Raw genomic sequence first — 17,549 nt, forward strand, 5'->3', positions numbered from 1 at the left:
CCTACTCTCAAAGACCTCATAGTCCAAAGGAGACAACATACAAACAACCATGAGCAAACAAGGTATATACAAGATAAATTGGGGAAAATCTCAGAGAGAAGGTACTAATACTACAGATGACTGGGAAAAGCTTCTTGTAAAAGGGAGGACTTTAGACTACTAGACTGCAGGCTGAGGTGAAGTCATGGGCAGTGTACTAGGAACTCAGAATTCCTCCAAAGGACCAGCCTTTCCTTCAATTGAGGGTGTGACTGTCCTCCATACAAAAGTTCCTACTTCTGGCTTTGCCAAGCTGGAAAGGCTAAATTTTCTCCCACCCTGAGCTTCAAGCAACTTAGTACAAGAATCCAAACTACCAACATATTCGCAATTCAGAAGTCACCTTATCTTGGAAGAAAAAAACAGAACACACCACCTATTACTTTAGATTATGCAAATGGGAGAAAATACTAAGTGTAATACAGAGAATGCCTAATCAAGGAAGGACTGGAAAGAATCATTTATTGTGAGAATGGATCTCAGAGATTGTGGTAGGCTCATCACTGCTTTTATATAGGGAAGGCTAGCTTTGGGAGACTGTCCTCAGGATTTGGTTGGCCGAGGGGATTAGAGCATGAAATATTGCTTTGGCTTCCTTTCTCCTGGAAGCATTAAAAGCCTAGCCTATGGTGACTCGGCGCTCAGGAAGTTTTGGGAAAACTATAACCAGACAAGAACACCCTTCTGATCTATCATTGCAGAATGCCATGGCGAATACGGAGACAGAGGAGAGTAGCATCCTGTTAACCATTAGACATTTTGTCTTTCATAGCCTTTGTTGTTGGTAAGGTAATTTTTGGTTGGATTTTATAGTTAACTACATTCTAATCTAAAGACTGAATCACTGGGCTAGTCTATGGTAGGCCTAATGTAGAACAGAGATTAGTCCAATGTCCTAATTTTACAATTGGGGAAACCAAGGTAAGGGGAGTTTAAATGGACAGAGCTCAAGGTTCTAGCTGTTCTTCATCCTCAGTCAAGAGAAATTCACTAAGACAAGCCTCACTTGCTAACAGTAATTACCAAGTATCCAAATGGGTCCTGAAAGTAAAATCATAGTCATAGAAGCCTCATTTTAGAGTCTAATTTCACTTTATCACACTTCAAAAAAGTTATATTCAGCACATTTCTTTCAAAGACTCAATGAATGGGATTCAGGAGGAGGCAGTACCTGAAGACTTTCTAACTTTAAACAATATTTTGTGCTCTACTCCCCAACTTACTGCTGCTAATTATTCCCTTAAGTTCAGAAACAACAGCATCACCTCAGCATCACTCTAGGAATCTTCTATCACACACATTCACTATTTCTTTACTTATGCTATGTTCCAATTCTCTTTTGCAAGATGACAAGTAAAGTCACTATATTACATACTATAAATAACCTTTGTATACTTTTGCCACTAGTAACAATTCTAAGCAGCCAAGACATTATCGAGATGATAGCTTGCCACAATCCACATCAAAAGCAATCCAACAAATGTTATTTTGTAAAGACTCCCAGTGACAATATACCTGGACCTTCCAGCAAGCTAAGACCAGATCCCTTCCTTTACCTCAAAACAGCTAGAAATATAGGAGAAAGGAAAAAAAAAGAAAAATTACCCAAAGAGGAAGAGGAAAGAAATAAAAGGGAAGAGGAGGAAACTCACGTAAAAATAAGTGAAGATGAGGAGACAAACAGGGGGAAACCCCAAAAATTAGCAAATATAATAGAGCAAAAGAAAATAAAGGAAAATTCTCAAGCTAAAAAGCAAAATACTATAGTAAAAAAAAATTAGAATCCCCAAAAAAGAATTAGTAACTGTTAGAGTCTCCAGAGTTTGGAATTTCAATAAAAAAATTAAAGAAAATATTTGAATGTAAATTATACTAAGTACCAATTAGGGTGAATGTTAATGCCACCCAGAAACTGGTGGCATTATTCAAACTCACATTGCATATTTCCATTGGGCTGGAATCAATTACCATATTCTACACAATTATAACTTCAAACAATACTAATTTAAACACATGTGACTACTTCATAGGATTTATTATTTGTAATAATCAGGACCTAGTTTTAAAGACAAACAAGAGAAGCAACTGCTAAGAACAGACATAAAAAATCTTAAGCATTAGACTCTGAAAATAAGAATGGTAGAAAGAACACAAGTATGTAATGAATAAAAATGGAGCAAAATCATAAGACAGCAACAATAGAAGAACTGGAATATGATCTGTTCAAAATGTAAGAAACTGAACTTAAAGCCAGAGCTATGCAATGATTATCTCAGAATTGCTGGCCTAACAGGGAGAAAAAAGTTGTTTTTTTAATGATTTTAAAAATAAAGAGTCCAAATACCATATTCCAGAAAATTGCCCAGAAATTGCCCAGAAATATTGGGAATAGAGGGGAAAGTGTAGACCAAACAAAATAATTCATAGGCTGCAATCTGAGAAGAAACCCACAATTAACTCACCCAGAAATGTAGTCACCAAGTTCCAGAACTTCAATACCAAAGAGAGAATCTTGCAAGCATTCGAGAAAAAGCAAATTCATATATCAAAAAGCACTAGTTCAAATCACACAGTATTATTCATCATTAAAGAAAAAGAAAAAGGCTATAGTGTGTCTTACTGAAAAGTAAAAGAAATCTCCTTGTACCCCCAAAACAACATAGCCACTAAAGCTGAACATGCTATACTTCATGATAAAAGATGAATCTTCAATAGGATCAAAGACTTTTAGTCATTGCTCTTGAAGAAATGAGACTTGGGCAGGACCTCTAGCATGCAAAACCAAGATGGGAACAAGGAGAATTTGAACAAGGTAGGTCCAAAGAGCATGAAATGAAGATTTAATGAAGAGTTAATGTTTACATGTTGTAAGAAGAAACTTTGGTACGACACTGAAGTCCAATGTTGAGAGAGGGTCATTGAGAAAACAAAGGATATGAGTTTGAGGAGACAACATCATTTACAGAGATAAAACAGAAGTAAAATTCGGGGAAAATTAGGAAGGGAGAGGGAGAGGGAAGGACAGAAAATGAATTCATACAGATGAAAGTGTTTTGAAGGGGGAAAGGGGAGTCCTGAATCATACTCTTAATCTGAACTGGGCAAGGGAAAAATAAACAACGTTATGTCAATAAAAGTAGAACCTAGAGATCTGTACATGAGATAGGCAAGGAAATGGAGGTGACTATGGTTTAGGGAGATATTGGAGTTAGATTATTTTTAGCAAATTTAGCTACATGGTACCTTATGATGATTTTAGTAAGTTATAATAACAGGAATAGATGGAAGAAAGATAAACTTAATGATAATAACCTTAAATATTAATGGATTAAACTAACCTATAAAATAGAATGCAGTTGCAGAATGGGTGCAAAAAACATTTCTACATAAAGGAAACATATGCAACATACAGAGAAACACACAAACTTAAAGCTGGAAGTGGAATAAGATTTATTGTTCCTTATCAGAATCCAAAATATCAAGAATATTTCAGGTAAGACAACAGTACAAAATACATGCTATCAAAAGAAACAAATAGGGAAACTATATTTGAAAGCTCCATATATAACAAAAAACAATATTTATATGCACCAAATTGTACCACATATAAGTACTTAAAGGAAAAATTAATTGGACCTAAAATGTAAAACAATAATTGTTAGAGGCTTAAATCTTCCTCTTTTGAACTTGACAAATCTAATAGAAAGATAAAATAGAAAATACAGATTTGAATAGAATGTTGCAAAAGAATAGACCTGAAAGACATAGCAACTATTGAAAGGAAATCTGAAATAATATAATTATTTTTCAGGATCTCAATATCTTTACATAAATTATCAAGTTCTATGGCATTAAAAATTCATGAATAAATAGACAAGCAAAAAGTTTTCAAAACTGCAAGCTATACTATAATAAAAATTATAATTCATATAGAAAAAGTGCATGCCTTCATTAAGACTAATTAATCATTCTAAAATAAGTACAAAAGCATATGTGAAAATCAAAGAAGAAATAAAATAGTAAAGAAAATGATAAACAAAGAGCTGTGTTTTTTTAAGACCAGAGAATAAATAAACTATTTGTTTAAAAAATAGAGAAAAGGAAGCACAATTTTTAAGGTCAAAAATAAAAGGGAGAAATTCATAGTTGATGGGGAGGAAAAGAAAATTTTCACAGCTGATATAGCCAATTTTATACAAAAAAAAACCAACCCTTAATCCTTAAATGAAATGATGAGCATTTATAAAAATACAAAATACCCAAATTAACAAGCCAGAGAAATAAAGAATCTAAACAAGCTAATCATAGAAAGAAATATTGTATAACCCATAAAGTCCTGTTGGAAAATCTCCTGGAGCAGAGGTATGTGTAAGGGAATTCTTTTAAATAGTTCAAGATAAGCACTTATTATTCTACATAAACTTTTCTCAAAAATAAATTTAAAATGAACACAACTCCTTCTGTAAGGCAATTATGATTCTGATACTCAAACCAAGGAGGATACTGTGGGGAAAAAAAAGAAATATAGATAAATATCATTCATGAATATTGATGCAAAAACTTAAAATGCTGACAAAGAAGCTACACATCAAAAAATTACTCATTATACTCAATTTAGATATATGCCAGGAATTAAAAAATGGCTCAATGTTAGGAAAATATTTAGCACAAGTGATCATGTTAGTAACAAAATGATAAAAATTAAAATATAAATAGATGCAGAAAAAGCCTTTAAGAAAATATAGCATTTACATTTTTAAATACAAAAAAAAAGATTAGGAATGAAAAGTTCTTTCCTTAATACAAGCAAAAGCACTTATCTGTAGCAAAGAGATAAAAATTAGGGAAAAAATTTCTGAGAAAAAAAAATCTTTGCAGCAAATTTGTCTCATAAAGGCCTAGTCTCCAAGATATATAAGAAAATGTTTCAAAATTATAGAAATAAAGATGTGTTCCAATTGATAAATGGTCAAAGGATTTAAGTAGGCAATTCTCAAGGGAAGAAACCAAAATTATGTATAGACATATGGATTTTAATATGCTCAAAATCACTAATAATTGGAGAAATGCAAATTAAAACCACTTTGAGATTCCAACACAGACACATCGGATTGGCTAAGTTGACACCCCACCTCCCTCAAAAGAAGAAAATTACAAATTTTGGAAGAGCTATGAGAAAACAGGCATGTTGATGTCCTATTGGTGGAGTAATAGATATAGTTATTCTGGAAAGCAATTTGGAACTATGCTTCCAAAGTTACTAAACTGTGAATACACTTAAACTCAGAAATAACACTACTAGGCCTGTACTGTAAGGAGATCAAAAAAATAGGAAAAGGATACATCTGTATAAAAATATTTATAGTAGCTCTTTTGGTAAGGCAAGAATTGGAAACTAAGAGCATGTCTATTAATCAGGAAATGGCTGAATAAATTATGACCTATGACTGCAATAGAATGTTACTGTGCTGTAAGAAATGAAAGAGAAAGTTTCAGAGAAATCTTGGAAGACTTTTATGAACTGATGCAGAATGAAGTAAGCAAAACCAGTAGAATAATTTACAAAGTAACAACATTGTAAAGGCAAACAAATCTGAAAGACTTAAGAACTCTAATCAATGTGATGATCAATCAGAATTCTAGAGGACCAATGATGAAGACTTATATCCATATCTTGGTAGAGAGGTATTATAGCAGAATGCAGAATGAAACACACATTTTTAGACATGGCCCATATGAGAATTTGTTTTGTTGATCATGCTTATTTGTTAAACAGGTATTGATTTCATTTTCCCCCAGTTGTGGGGCAAGTGAAGAGGAGATTAATAGGAAGGGAGAAATATATATATATACATATATAATGTTTAATAACTGAAAAAAAATTTAATTTAGAAAAACAAAAGTTAGCATAATTTTTGATGCAGAAACAATGAAAGCTTTGCCAATAAGATAAGGGGTGAAGCAAAGACATCCACTGCCTCAACTATTATTTGACATAGTAGTAAAAATGGCAGTTATAGGACAAGAAAATAGCTTAATGAAATAGGCATTAACAAAGTGGCAACAAAATCATCTCTATTTGTGTATAATATCTAAAGATTTACTTGGAAAACCCTAGAGGAAGCAAGGAAAAAAAGTGATATAGACAACTAACACTGATATAAAATAAATTCACCCAAATCATCAACATTTCTCTCTATTACCAACAAAATCCAGGAACAAAGGACATAAAGAAGTTCCATTTAAAATAACAGTAAAATGAATTAAATATTTGGGATTTAACCTATCAAGACATACATAGATTTTACATAAATAAAATTTTGTTGTCGTTCAGGTGTTTTTCAATCATATCTTACTCCTCATCACAGCATCTGGGGTTTTCTAGGCCAAGATGCTGGAGTGGTTTGACATTTCCTTCTCCAGCTGATTTTACAGATGAGGAAAGTGAGGCAAATGGGATTAAGTGACTTGCCCAGGGTCACACAGGCCTAAGTGTCTAAGGCCAGATTTGAACTCAGGAAGATGAATTTCCTGACTCCAGGCTACTCTATCCACTGTGTCACCTAGCTACTCCATAAATACAAATACAAAGCTATTTTCACAGAAATAGAGGCCTAAATAATTAAAGAAATAATTATTTTTAAGGGTAGGCCACAGCAATATAGCAAAAAGTGATGTTATTCAAATTAATCTATAAATTTACCACAATACAAGTCAACTGCCAAGGGAATACTTTAAAGAAATAGACAAAATAAGTAAATCACATGCAGGAAGGTGGGCAAAAAGTTCATTAGGGTCTTAGGAAGTTAGAGGATTAGGACTTTGGAATTTTGGAATTACCAGATCTCCAATACTATTACAAAGCCATAATCACCAAATTATCTAGATCTTTGAAAGACATAAGATAAGCAAAACCTAAGAACAAACAAATATGGAAGTCTAATGTTCAAGAAATCCATCAATGAAATCTATTGAGGAAGAGACTATTTCACAAAAAAAATTGCTGGATAAGGTGGATAACAGTTTGGTAGAAAATGGATTTAGAACTAACTTATACCATACACCACAAATAAATGAAAGATCTGATTTTTTTAATCACATCATTAAAACATTAAAACCAACTGGCAGTTTGATAATTCAGGACCCTCCTTTCCCCATACCCAAATACATGATGAGATGGGAGAAAGAGAAATCAGAAACACCTGTTTCTAATAAGGGGCACTCTAGACTAAAATTTCCTTCCCCAACCAACCTTCATTTCCTCACTGCCAAGTTTCCATCAAGCAAAGGATACCCACCGCTATCTGGATGTTGACCTCTAGATCTCTACCTATGCTGAAGAGATCCCATAGCCCTCTACACTAACTTTTAATCCAATTATCTTCTTGGTAGGAGACTGACCGTATGGCCTGAAATTATACCTCACAACCCTCTTGGCCTTACTGCTTTCCCTGCCTATGGCTTTTCCATCTTCTATGAATTAACCACAAACATGAACCCTCTTTACTGTTGTCTCCCTCAGTTAGAATGTGATTTCCTTTGAGGTCAAGCTATTTCAATTTCTACTTGTATCTACACGGTTGCACAGTGGTTGGTACATAATACAAGCTTAATACTTTTCCATTCCATTTCATTAGAGAAAAATAGGTTATACCTCACACAACTATGAATAGAGGAAGAATTTATAACAGACACAGAATAGTATGGATTTTTTTAAAAAAAGAGGCTCATTGGTCTACATAAAATTTAAAAACTTCTGAGCCCCCAAAGTAATGGAGGCAAAACTTTATATTAAAATCTCTCTGACATCAAAAATTTAGAGAGAATTAACCCATATTCATAAGAGTAAGAACCATTCACCAGTAATCACACAACATAGTTTTCATTAAAAAAGAACTGTAAGCTATCAACCGTGTGAAAAATATTCAAAATCACTAATAAATCAGAGAATCTTATCACTTGTGAGTTATTATATCCTCAAAAATGAAAAATTCAGTGTGAAGAGTGGTTGTAGGAAAACAGGTATGCCAATTCACTGTTGGTAGAACTCTGAATATACCCAATCCTTCTGGAACAAAAAAATATTTGCAATCACATAGGAAAAGCCAGCATTCGTACCTTTGATCTAGAAATTCCATTACTAGGGGACCCAAAAGGCATGATGGCCCCTTCGAGAAAGTCTTTTTTTTTGGAATCCAAATGAACAAAAATAGTACAAAATAGCTTCACTATTTGTAATAGCAAAAAGCTGAAACAAACTCTGCACCCAATGGGGAAAAGCTGAACAAACTGTGGTATATGAATGTAATTGAATACCATTCAACTGTAAGGAATAATACATATGAAAAATTTAGAGAAATACAGGAAGACATATGAAGTGATGCAGAGTGAAGAAAGCATAGGCAAAGGAAATATATACGACGACTATGACAATATACATTAAGAAAACACTGAAAGGCAGCAAAACTCAAGATAAAGATAATGGCCAATGTTATTAATTACTACTAGCATGTTAATTATTAGCAAAATATGAAAGTTAAAGCACACATTCAACTTTTCTGTTAACAAACAACAAAATACCAAATGGGAAGCAACATGTACTATCAGCTCCGATCACCCTGTTAGGTGCTTAATTGTTTGGGGGAAATGTACTGGAGGGGCAAGAAAAGAAGAGAGCAGATATGAAGGAGTGTTGGTTGTTAGTCGGGATGTCTGTCATGACAACCTGAAAAACAGAAAGCACATACCCTGTGCAGCGGTGATGGGGTATAGGGGGAAGATAAGGAATCCAAACCAAACATCTTATTCTCAGCAGTTTGACAAACCCTAAGCAAATCAGAGTCAAATGAAGCTATGTTGACAGGAATCACCAGATTTCCTGAGGTAAAAGCCACTTGGCTAGGGAAACTAAAATAATATAACACCACCAGTGTACGGACCAAGCTTCTTTCTACTTTCTACTCCCATTTATAATTGTTTCCCTATCCTGATCCCTAAAACTGTCCATAGCACTAAATAAGCATATAGCCCTAGTTAACATATATACATTGGAAAAATACACTAAATATTGACTTTCCTATAGAACTTCTAGATTCAGGAATATCACTCTAACCACTAAAATCATTACTCAGATTGAAAATAATCTGCCCCCTCACTATATATCCCACTCCCCATATCAATAGGCATTAGTGGGGTGTGATTGAGATTCAATCCTTTGTCTGAACCTAGAAGAACCTTCCTCCTCTCTGGTGGCACCTGGGAAGGGAATTTTGCTTACCACTGTGAGGTAAAGTCAACAAACTCTGCTGAGAACTTGTCTGCTGGTAGTTGAGGTGATGGTTCTTCCACCACCTGTTTGAGCTGCTGAAATGGTGTCCCCCAAGAATCATAGGGGAACCGAAGGATTGCCAGTTCAATCTAAGAGGAGAAAGAGGAAAACAACAAAATGTTGCTTTAGATGTGAAACCACTTGCTTTCCACTTTGAGGAACTGGAGGAAATTCCAGTGCTGAAGAAAAGAATGGAGTTCCCCTCATTCTTCCCTCCCCCCATGCTCTTCAATGACATTCATCTGAGCCTATCAGATAATACCTCCTATTCTGGGGTGCAAAGTTCCTGCAATTTTACAGTTTTTTTTAAAAAATCAACTATATTAGACATCACATTTGAAGGCTTCACAATTTCTAATACCTAGAGTTTCAAACAACTATTACCAAAAGGAATTCACTTACTCAATTCTTTATAAATATATCTGCTGCCATCTGCTGGCTCCTTACAGATTAACCCAAGACTCAGTAAGAACACTTTTGCTATGATTGTGGCATTTGCTGCCTGGACAAAAGAAATGAAATAACTTACAGAACTGACTAAACTGTGACAATCAAAATGCTTTTAAGAATAGCCATACAGATTATCCGGGGCTCTGCAAATACACTGCAGCAAAAGGATTATGAAATATTAAAATGCTACAGAAATTATCGATTCTCAGTATTAGGTCTGTTACTGCTCCATTCTCCTGTCCTTCAGATGGGAATCATCACAACAATTTATAGGCTCCTATGAGACCTACAGATCATCTAAGAGACAAAGCCACTTGCTCAAGTTGACCTGAACAAGTTAGTGGCAGAGCTGGAAGTCAAATCCAGGTCTTCATATATCTGGTCTAGCTCTGTCTTTCAAGACTGATTACTGTCTTTTAAAACATCCAGAGATATTTTTATCCAGGCTCAGTGACAGTGACTGCACTAGTATATCCTAATATATCTACCTAATTTAGCTTAAGTCTATCCCCGCCTTTGCTCAAAGCACAGACTGTCAGAGCCAGAAAAGAACTGAGTATTCCCTCTAGTCTAATCCCTCAATTTACAGATGAGGAGAATGGATTGAAGTTATATCTAATTAACGGAAAAGCAAGAATTAGAGTGCAATGTCTCCCTCTTTTGGTCCAGTATTCTTTCTGCTACACAAACATAGTTTATATTCAATATTCAATTCACCTATTCCCTCTCCTCAAGCCCTCTGTATCAGTCTTCATGAATTCTAGGTTAAAAGTGAAGAAGGTGTCTTATCCCCTCAAATGTCAGAGGAATTTGACCAAAATTCAAGAATATTGCTCTTCAATTCTAAAGCTAGCTCAAACCACCAACTTCAGTTTCAGTTCCTATACTTTCAGGTCAATGAATAACATCATACAGTACCATTGTGATGCCCAGGCTCCAAATGTCAGATTTCACATTGTACCCCTTCTGGTTGAGTTCTGGGTTTATTCTTTCAGGCTAGAAAGAAAAATAAAAGTGGAAGGGTCACTGCTTCCAGGAGAGCCTTCGTACAAATGCTCCACTGGACAAGACAGCTCACTAGTCACTATACGTATCAACGTCTCAAGGTGGGAGCCTTTCACAGTTGTTTTCAAATGATTTCAGTGCTTTGAGAAAAATGCTTATGGACGTACCCATTCAACAAGTTCAGAAGGTGTCTTATCACAGAGATCAACCTAGAGCTATCCATTCATAACATGAACCCCAAAAGGATAATATGATTCAATAGGTTCCACTGAAGTTGCCATCTTCATATAGAATTAAAAAATTTTCATCTTTTAACTAAGCCTTGATAAACTATTTCTCAAGGCATTGTACAAATTCATTTTTAAGGGATGCAAATAACAAGTTATTTGAGCTTACGAAGGACCTAAGAATACTGATTATAGAAATTAAACCTCACACTCAGGAAGTTCTCTCATGTCTAATCCTCTTTCTCCCCGTGATGTCACTTAAATTCATTCCTTCCTGTCCAGTACTTAGCACGGAAAACAGTTCCAATAATTCATCTTAGAAGACTGTCAAGGGCTCACTATTCCAAGATAGTTCTATTTCTTTAGTATAACGATAAACTTTGGATTACTTTTTCTGATAATTTGCTAAACCTGATAACCTTTTATTTACTGTTAACATATTGACTAAAAATTACAGTAGAGTAGAAAGTCAGAGGGCTATGAGTGAGGATTGTTTCATATGATGTAGTCACTGTGCTGGGTTTCTTTTAAATTGTTTTTTTGTTTTAAGAGAGGATTCTACAGGGAACAGTATTGGGAAGTGACTATAGTATAAAAAAACAAAAAATGGCAAGAAAAATAAAAATAAATTTAAAAGTATACAAAAAATAAAAGTCACAGAAGGAGAAGAGCTTTAGAAGAATATATTAGCCTCACGAAGAAGTAAATGGCAACAAAAGCCAATTCTCCCTCAATGGTGGGACCCTTTCCACTTTCTAGGAGGATTTTGTAGCCAGAAGTCTTTTGGAATCCATCTTCCAGCTATCAGACTTACAGCCATGTACGGTTTGCATCCTGCATCCATAGTTTTGGCCACAGAGTCCACAAGATAACCACTAATACCAAAATCACACATCTTCACTTGGCCCAGTGTATTGATCAACACATTAGATGGCTTGACATCTGAAAGAAAAAATATACTATTGCCACACTTCTGCTAGTCCTGTTTGATCTCAATTGCACTAAAGAAAACTAACAGGAAACAAAGTAACACATATACACAAATGGTCTCCCTATTCCTGTTTCCATAAATCCACATATTTTTATCCCCCGTGAGCTCCTCCTCTACCCCAACTGATATAACACTTCTGCAACTTCCTTCTCTGAAATACCATATTTTATACTGACCTTTCCCTTATCTGAATTCCCTTAGCATGTACGTGCAATTTTGCCTTTTATTTCCTGTCTTCCTTTTCTTCATAAGATTATAAGCAACTTGGGGGCTTTATTTTCTGTACAGTCTATATAGCTCAGGGCAAATAATAAGTACTTAATAAAGACTTGCAGAATTCACAAATTCACCACAATTGGAGATAAAAGGGATCGTTTAGTGCAAAATCCCAGTTTTGCAGAGGAAGAAATTAGGACCTAGAGTTACCCAAAGTCGCACATCTCTGGGGCTCCATTTGAGAGAATTTAAATGAATGAATCTTTAAAATACTTAATATAGGATCAGATAGTCAGAACTTTGTAGGCTGCTACAACCAAATCTAATTAAGTGAAAATATTAAATATTTACTGAAAAGCCTGAAAGCTATGAATAAAAGATCAAACAGTGGTAAGCTCAGACACTGTAACAAATATATCGCAAGCTCAGATTTTTCTCCGTTGTATAATCAGAGATCATCAAGTGGGAAAAGTCTCAGAGCCCATATTTTGCATATGAGGAAACTGTGGTCCAGTCTGTGTGACTGTCCCCAAAGTAACACAGGGGAGGAACATCACAGGTGGTATTCGAACCCAGGTTCTTTGATTCTACAATCAGTGCTTTACTGATTCTGCAATCAGTACCTTTGCTTGGGCTAAAGTCCCTGCCTGCTATGTCCCAATGGCCACTCTGCCTTTCCCTATCTATGACTTTCTTTAAGATTCAGTTTAAAACTTATCTCTTTCAAAGAGCCTTAGCTAGCTAATTTTATACCATCTTAGATAGTTCATTTCTCTAATTTCTATAGCACTTCTACTTACTGTGATTCAATTTAAAATACATATTTTCTATTCGTTTCTTGTATTTATGGCTTAGGTCCCCAAATGTTCTAAAAATTTCTTGAATGTAAAAACTACTTGAGTTAGCACACAGAGCACCTAGTATAGTGCCCTTACCAGCTTAGTCTAATCCACCTATACTTATTTAATGAAGGAACTAGGACTCCCTAGACTTTAGGTTACTCCCAAAGTCATCATGTTCCATCTCTTTCCTCTTGGCAGAACTATATGTACACTGATGGATTTCTAGACTTTAAAGACTTTCCTGTCTTTAAAGACTTCCAGAAAAGGAATTTCCACTACCTGGTGGGTGGTGGGATTCTCTGCATCAATTTATTCCTAACCTAAATCCTTCCCACTGCAGTTTAGGTTCATCCCTTATTGTTCTATTTTTGTTCAAGACAAAGAACAGTTGTTTAAATAGGCTGCTAGCCAATCCCAAAGGGAAACTCCTTCATTCCTTTATGTGGCTTAATCCTACCTCTGGCATAGACAACAATTCACGTGGACTGGCTAATAATCTGGGACAGAGTGTACAGCAAAAAGGACACACACACTTACCTCGATGAATGACAGAAAGCTTACTGTGTAAATGTTCTAGGGCTTTTACAATCTGCAAAGGAGAAACAACAGAAATTCATTACACAATTACTGGGGAAAAATGGAAGCTGAAAGAACTTAGCACCTACCTACACATTCCTTTTTCCTGACATGAGATTCCTAGAGGAATCTGCCCAAGTGGAGGATGCCCCAGGAAAAGTAACATTGTAATACAGTTAAGGTTACATGAACTGTGTTCAGAGGTGTTAGAGGTTCAAATCCAATATCGCCATGACTATGAAGGAATCCCAGTCATCAACTTTCCTCTCTCATCAGTCTTCCATAATCTTAGCACCTTCTCTCTGATATTATCTCCAATTTAACGTGTATGTACATTGTTTGTTGGCTGTTCGCATGTAGTCTTCCCCATGAGAATGTGAGCTCCTTGAAAGCAGGAATGTTTTTTCTCTTTCTTTATATCCCCATCACTAAGCACAGTGCCTGGCAAATGATTATTTACAAATTGCTTGTTGGGTTGACATGACTTGATCAACTTTCTTGCCCAATTATTTGGTATATATTTTGTGTATATTCTTTATTCCTCACTCGCTACCAATAGCATGAAAGTTTCTTGAAGGCAGAGATTCTTTTGTACTTATCGGTTTATATCCTCAGTGCCTAGACCAGTACCACAGAAAACACTGAAATGCCTGCGGAACTAAATTAAATCAACTTCTAGAATTCTCCTCTTTCTCTTGTCTAGATTTTGCCCTCCAGAATTTTTGTCTTCTCTCCAGTCCTGCTGTTACTCTTCCTGTTCCTCTCTTTTAAATCCTCTCTGCACCTATTTTCAGAGAAATAATGGAGGGGAAGTAAGGACGGGAAATGAAAGACAATATTACAGTGACAAACATGTGCTCTTGCCAAATAAATACACTTCTAAGAAGCACTTTATTCCGGGTAAAACCAACAAAGCTAGTGGTATAATCGTGTCTTTTGTACCATCTTCACCCAAAAGGGAAAAAAAACAGGCCAAAATTGAACTACCTTTTTATTCCTTCATTTCAATGGCTTCCATTACAATAAATGTCCTACTCACAGAAACTGCAATTTTCCCTAAGATATCCTCTGGGATCGTTAGGCCCTTATCAATGACTTGTTTGTAGAACTTGTCCAGTGAGGTATCCATGAGTTCCATACAGATCCACACATCACCCTGGAAGATGAGAGACAGACAGAGAGAGAGAGAGAGAGAGAGAGAGAGAGAGAGAGAGAGAGAGAGAGAGAGAGAGAGATCAGGAACAACTCACACCCATTCAGGGATGAGCAATAAACATGTTGTTACTTGATCCTTCCAGCTGATGGTGCTCTCTACCTCCTTTAATATTCCTAGAACGTTTTGTATGTTCTTTGCTTTCATTAGTTCCTATTGAATAAAATGTTGAATCCTTCCCATGCCCAGGAGAACATTTATTAAAGAACTTAAAATCCTTTGGGACAAGGAGTATTTCAGGTCTGTTTGTCTATCTAACTAATTCCTAGCCTAGTATTATACACATAGTAAGTGATTAATTCATGTTTGTTGAATTAAATTCTTTTAGATTCAATTTTAAGTACCACCTCTTGGGATACTAGAGACTTGGAACAAGGTAGGATTATCTCCAAGGCCTGAATCAGGCATTGAGGAACCTGTGGCCTCGAGGCCACGTACAGCCCTTTGGACTGAATCCAAACTTCTTTTGTTCTGTGAAGTTTAGATTCAGTCAAAGGACCACACCTGAGGCCCTAGGCCTCAAGGCCGCAGGTTCCCCACCTCTGGAAACCAACAACGAGCAAAGTTGGAAGGCAGAAAATTTATAGATCACCTTTAGTGTAATGTAGACCAGACCTTAATCATTTAAAGTGAAATGCAAGAGCTCATCCACCAGAATCAGTTACTAAGCCTTTCATTCTTTTTCAAATAGACTTTTTATTGATATATTTTGTTTTCATACAGCCTAGATTTCCCCCTGAAGCCTTCTCAGGAGTATGTGATCCCCACCACTACCCAAACTTTGCTTTCTGCTTTGTGTGTGTGTGTATATATATATGTATATATATATATATATATATATATATATATATACACACATATATATAGCCTCTCAAAGAACCATTTCTTATAACATTTTTAAAAAGAAAAGATATTCAACAAAACTGATCATACATTGAAAAAGTTTGACATTATATACAATGTTTTAAACCTTTGAATTCCTCTGCCACACCCCAACCTCTGCAAATGAGTGGAAGGGTAGTATCTTGTCATATCTCTTCTTTCATCTATTTTCTTTCATCTTACAACATTCAGTTTCAATTGAAACTTTTAATTCTAATGTCATCTTGGAGTTCAAGTCTGAGATATCCCCTCCAAGACTAGCCTCTGTATCTGAGGATCAGAAACACCCTCTCAATCAAAATAGCTGACATGAAGAATTAAAGTATCTACTGTAACCCAAATGACATTAATTCTACCTTTCAGGATTTAAAAAAAAACACAGGGGGAGAAAGCAAAAAAAAAAAAAAAAGGAGGGGGGGAATTAAGTCTCTGAGTTTCAAATAGACTATTTATATTGCCAGTAAAACACTCACAACATAAAAGAGTCATAAGTTTGATTTGGGTAGTCTGGCTAAATGAGACTCCATAGTCAAGCAATATAGCTAGAAAGGGCCAACCAAGACAAGAAGGAGAAAGAGGTCTTATCATCAGTGAAAAGGGAAATCATCCAAGCTGACTTTTGGGCTGGGCTTGATTATGCAGTAATCACATAACCCTTTAAATTAATCAAAATGCACTTTTACTGAAAGGAATGATAATGGCAGTGAGTGTTCTTTATATATGGACAAAATCTGACAAAGTAGCTATCTGTCCCCGTAAACCCTATCCTTTGAAAACTCCCAACAGGTGAACTACCTACCTCCCGGAAGAGTGCACCATAAAAGGTGACTGTGAAAGGGCAATCCACTGTCCTCATAGAGATATCCAGATCCATCAGTAGCCTCTTCTGTTCCTGGCTATTCACAGTTGCTCGGATTCGCTAAACGCAAATATATGGGGAAAACTCATGGTTATCCTTCTTGGTGGCAGTCAGGGCATGGAAATTGAGTTTTGCCATTCTAAAATAAGAGACTTCTAGACCAGCCTACTAAAAGACAAGGCAATTCAAAGAGCTGCTCACTTCAACTGACTCATGACATAGTGAAATATGCCATGTCATTCATTTGACACACTTGAGTAACTTGCATTGGAAAAACTAGCTGCTAATATCTTTTGAGGAATCAGTAAGTAATTTGTACTTTCATCGAATGGTTTTTTGAAAATTCTTCCAAAATCTGGGAAAATTTGGGGGATGTACCTCCAACATTTTAGGAATTTCTTAATGGGTTGAGCCAAGATGGCGGCTGGAAAGCTGGGACTTGCGTGAGCTCCCCACCACGTCCCTCCAAAAACCTATAAAAAATGGCTCTGAACAAATTCTAGAACTGCAGAACCCACAAAATAGCAGAGGGAAGCAGGGATCCAGCCCAGGACAGCCTGGATGGTTGTTGGATAAGGTCTATCGCGCAGGGAGTGGAGGGGAGCAGAGCTCAGTGTGGGAGGCAGCATGCCCAACCAGACCAGGAGCCGGGCAGGACAGGCCCTAGCACCCTGAATCAGGGAGCTGTGGCAGTTACCAGACTTCTCAACCCACAAACACCAAAGACAACAGAGAAGGTTAGTGGGAAAAGCTGTGGGGGACAGAGTTCGAGGTTCAGCCACCGCCCCAGGGGAAGCTGGGCAGGTGCAGCTACAGAACTACAGCTGCAGTTACTTCCAGCCCCAGGCCCACGTGGTGGGAGGAATTAAGTGGCGGATCAGAGCAGGAGTGAAGAGCCTGCTGAAGATTTGTGTCAGGTCC

The 17,549-nt window shown here is 36.2% G+C and overlaps 1 protein-coding gene across 1 annotated transcript in view; it reads right to left on the reverse strand.

The window, feature by feature from the left end:
• The window catches only part of MAP2K6 (mitogen-activated protein kinase kinase 6), a 137,967-nt gene that overhangs the window by 15,386 nt on the left and 105,032 nt on the right, over nucleotides 1-17,549 (reverse strand). The window contains exons 5-10 of the mRNA XM_036756240.1: nucleotides 16,569-16,688; nucleotides 14,714-14,830; nucleotides 13,636-13,687; nucleotides 11,864-11,991; nucleotides 10,736-10,813; nucleotides 9,317-9,456 (exon numbers count right to left, since the gene is read on the reverse strand). Coding sequence (XP_036612135.1) covers nucleotides 9,317-9,456; nucleotides 10,736-10,813; nucleotides 11,864-11,991; nucleotides 13,636-13,687; nucleotides 14,714-14,830; nucleotides 16,569-16,688 — 635 coding nt within the window. The remainder of the gene's footprint in view (nucleotides 1-9,316; nucleotides 9,457-10,735; nucleotides 10,814-11,863; nucleotides 11,992-13,635; nucleotides 13,688-14,713; nucleotides 14,831-16,568; nucleotides 16,689-17,549) is intronic.

This window comes from Trichosurus vulpecula, chromosome 4 (genome assembly GCF_011100635.1).
Source record: "Trichosurus vulpecula isolate mTriVul1 chromosome 4, mTriVul1.pri, whole genome shotgun sequence".
Lineage (NCBI taxonomy): Eukaryota > Metazoa > Chordata > Mammalia > Diprotodontia > Phalangeridae > Trichosurus > Trichosurus vulpecula.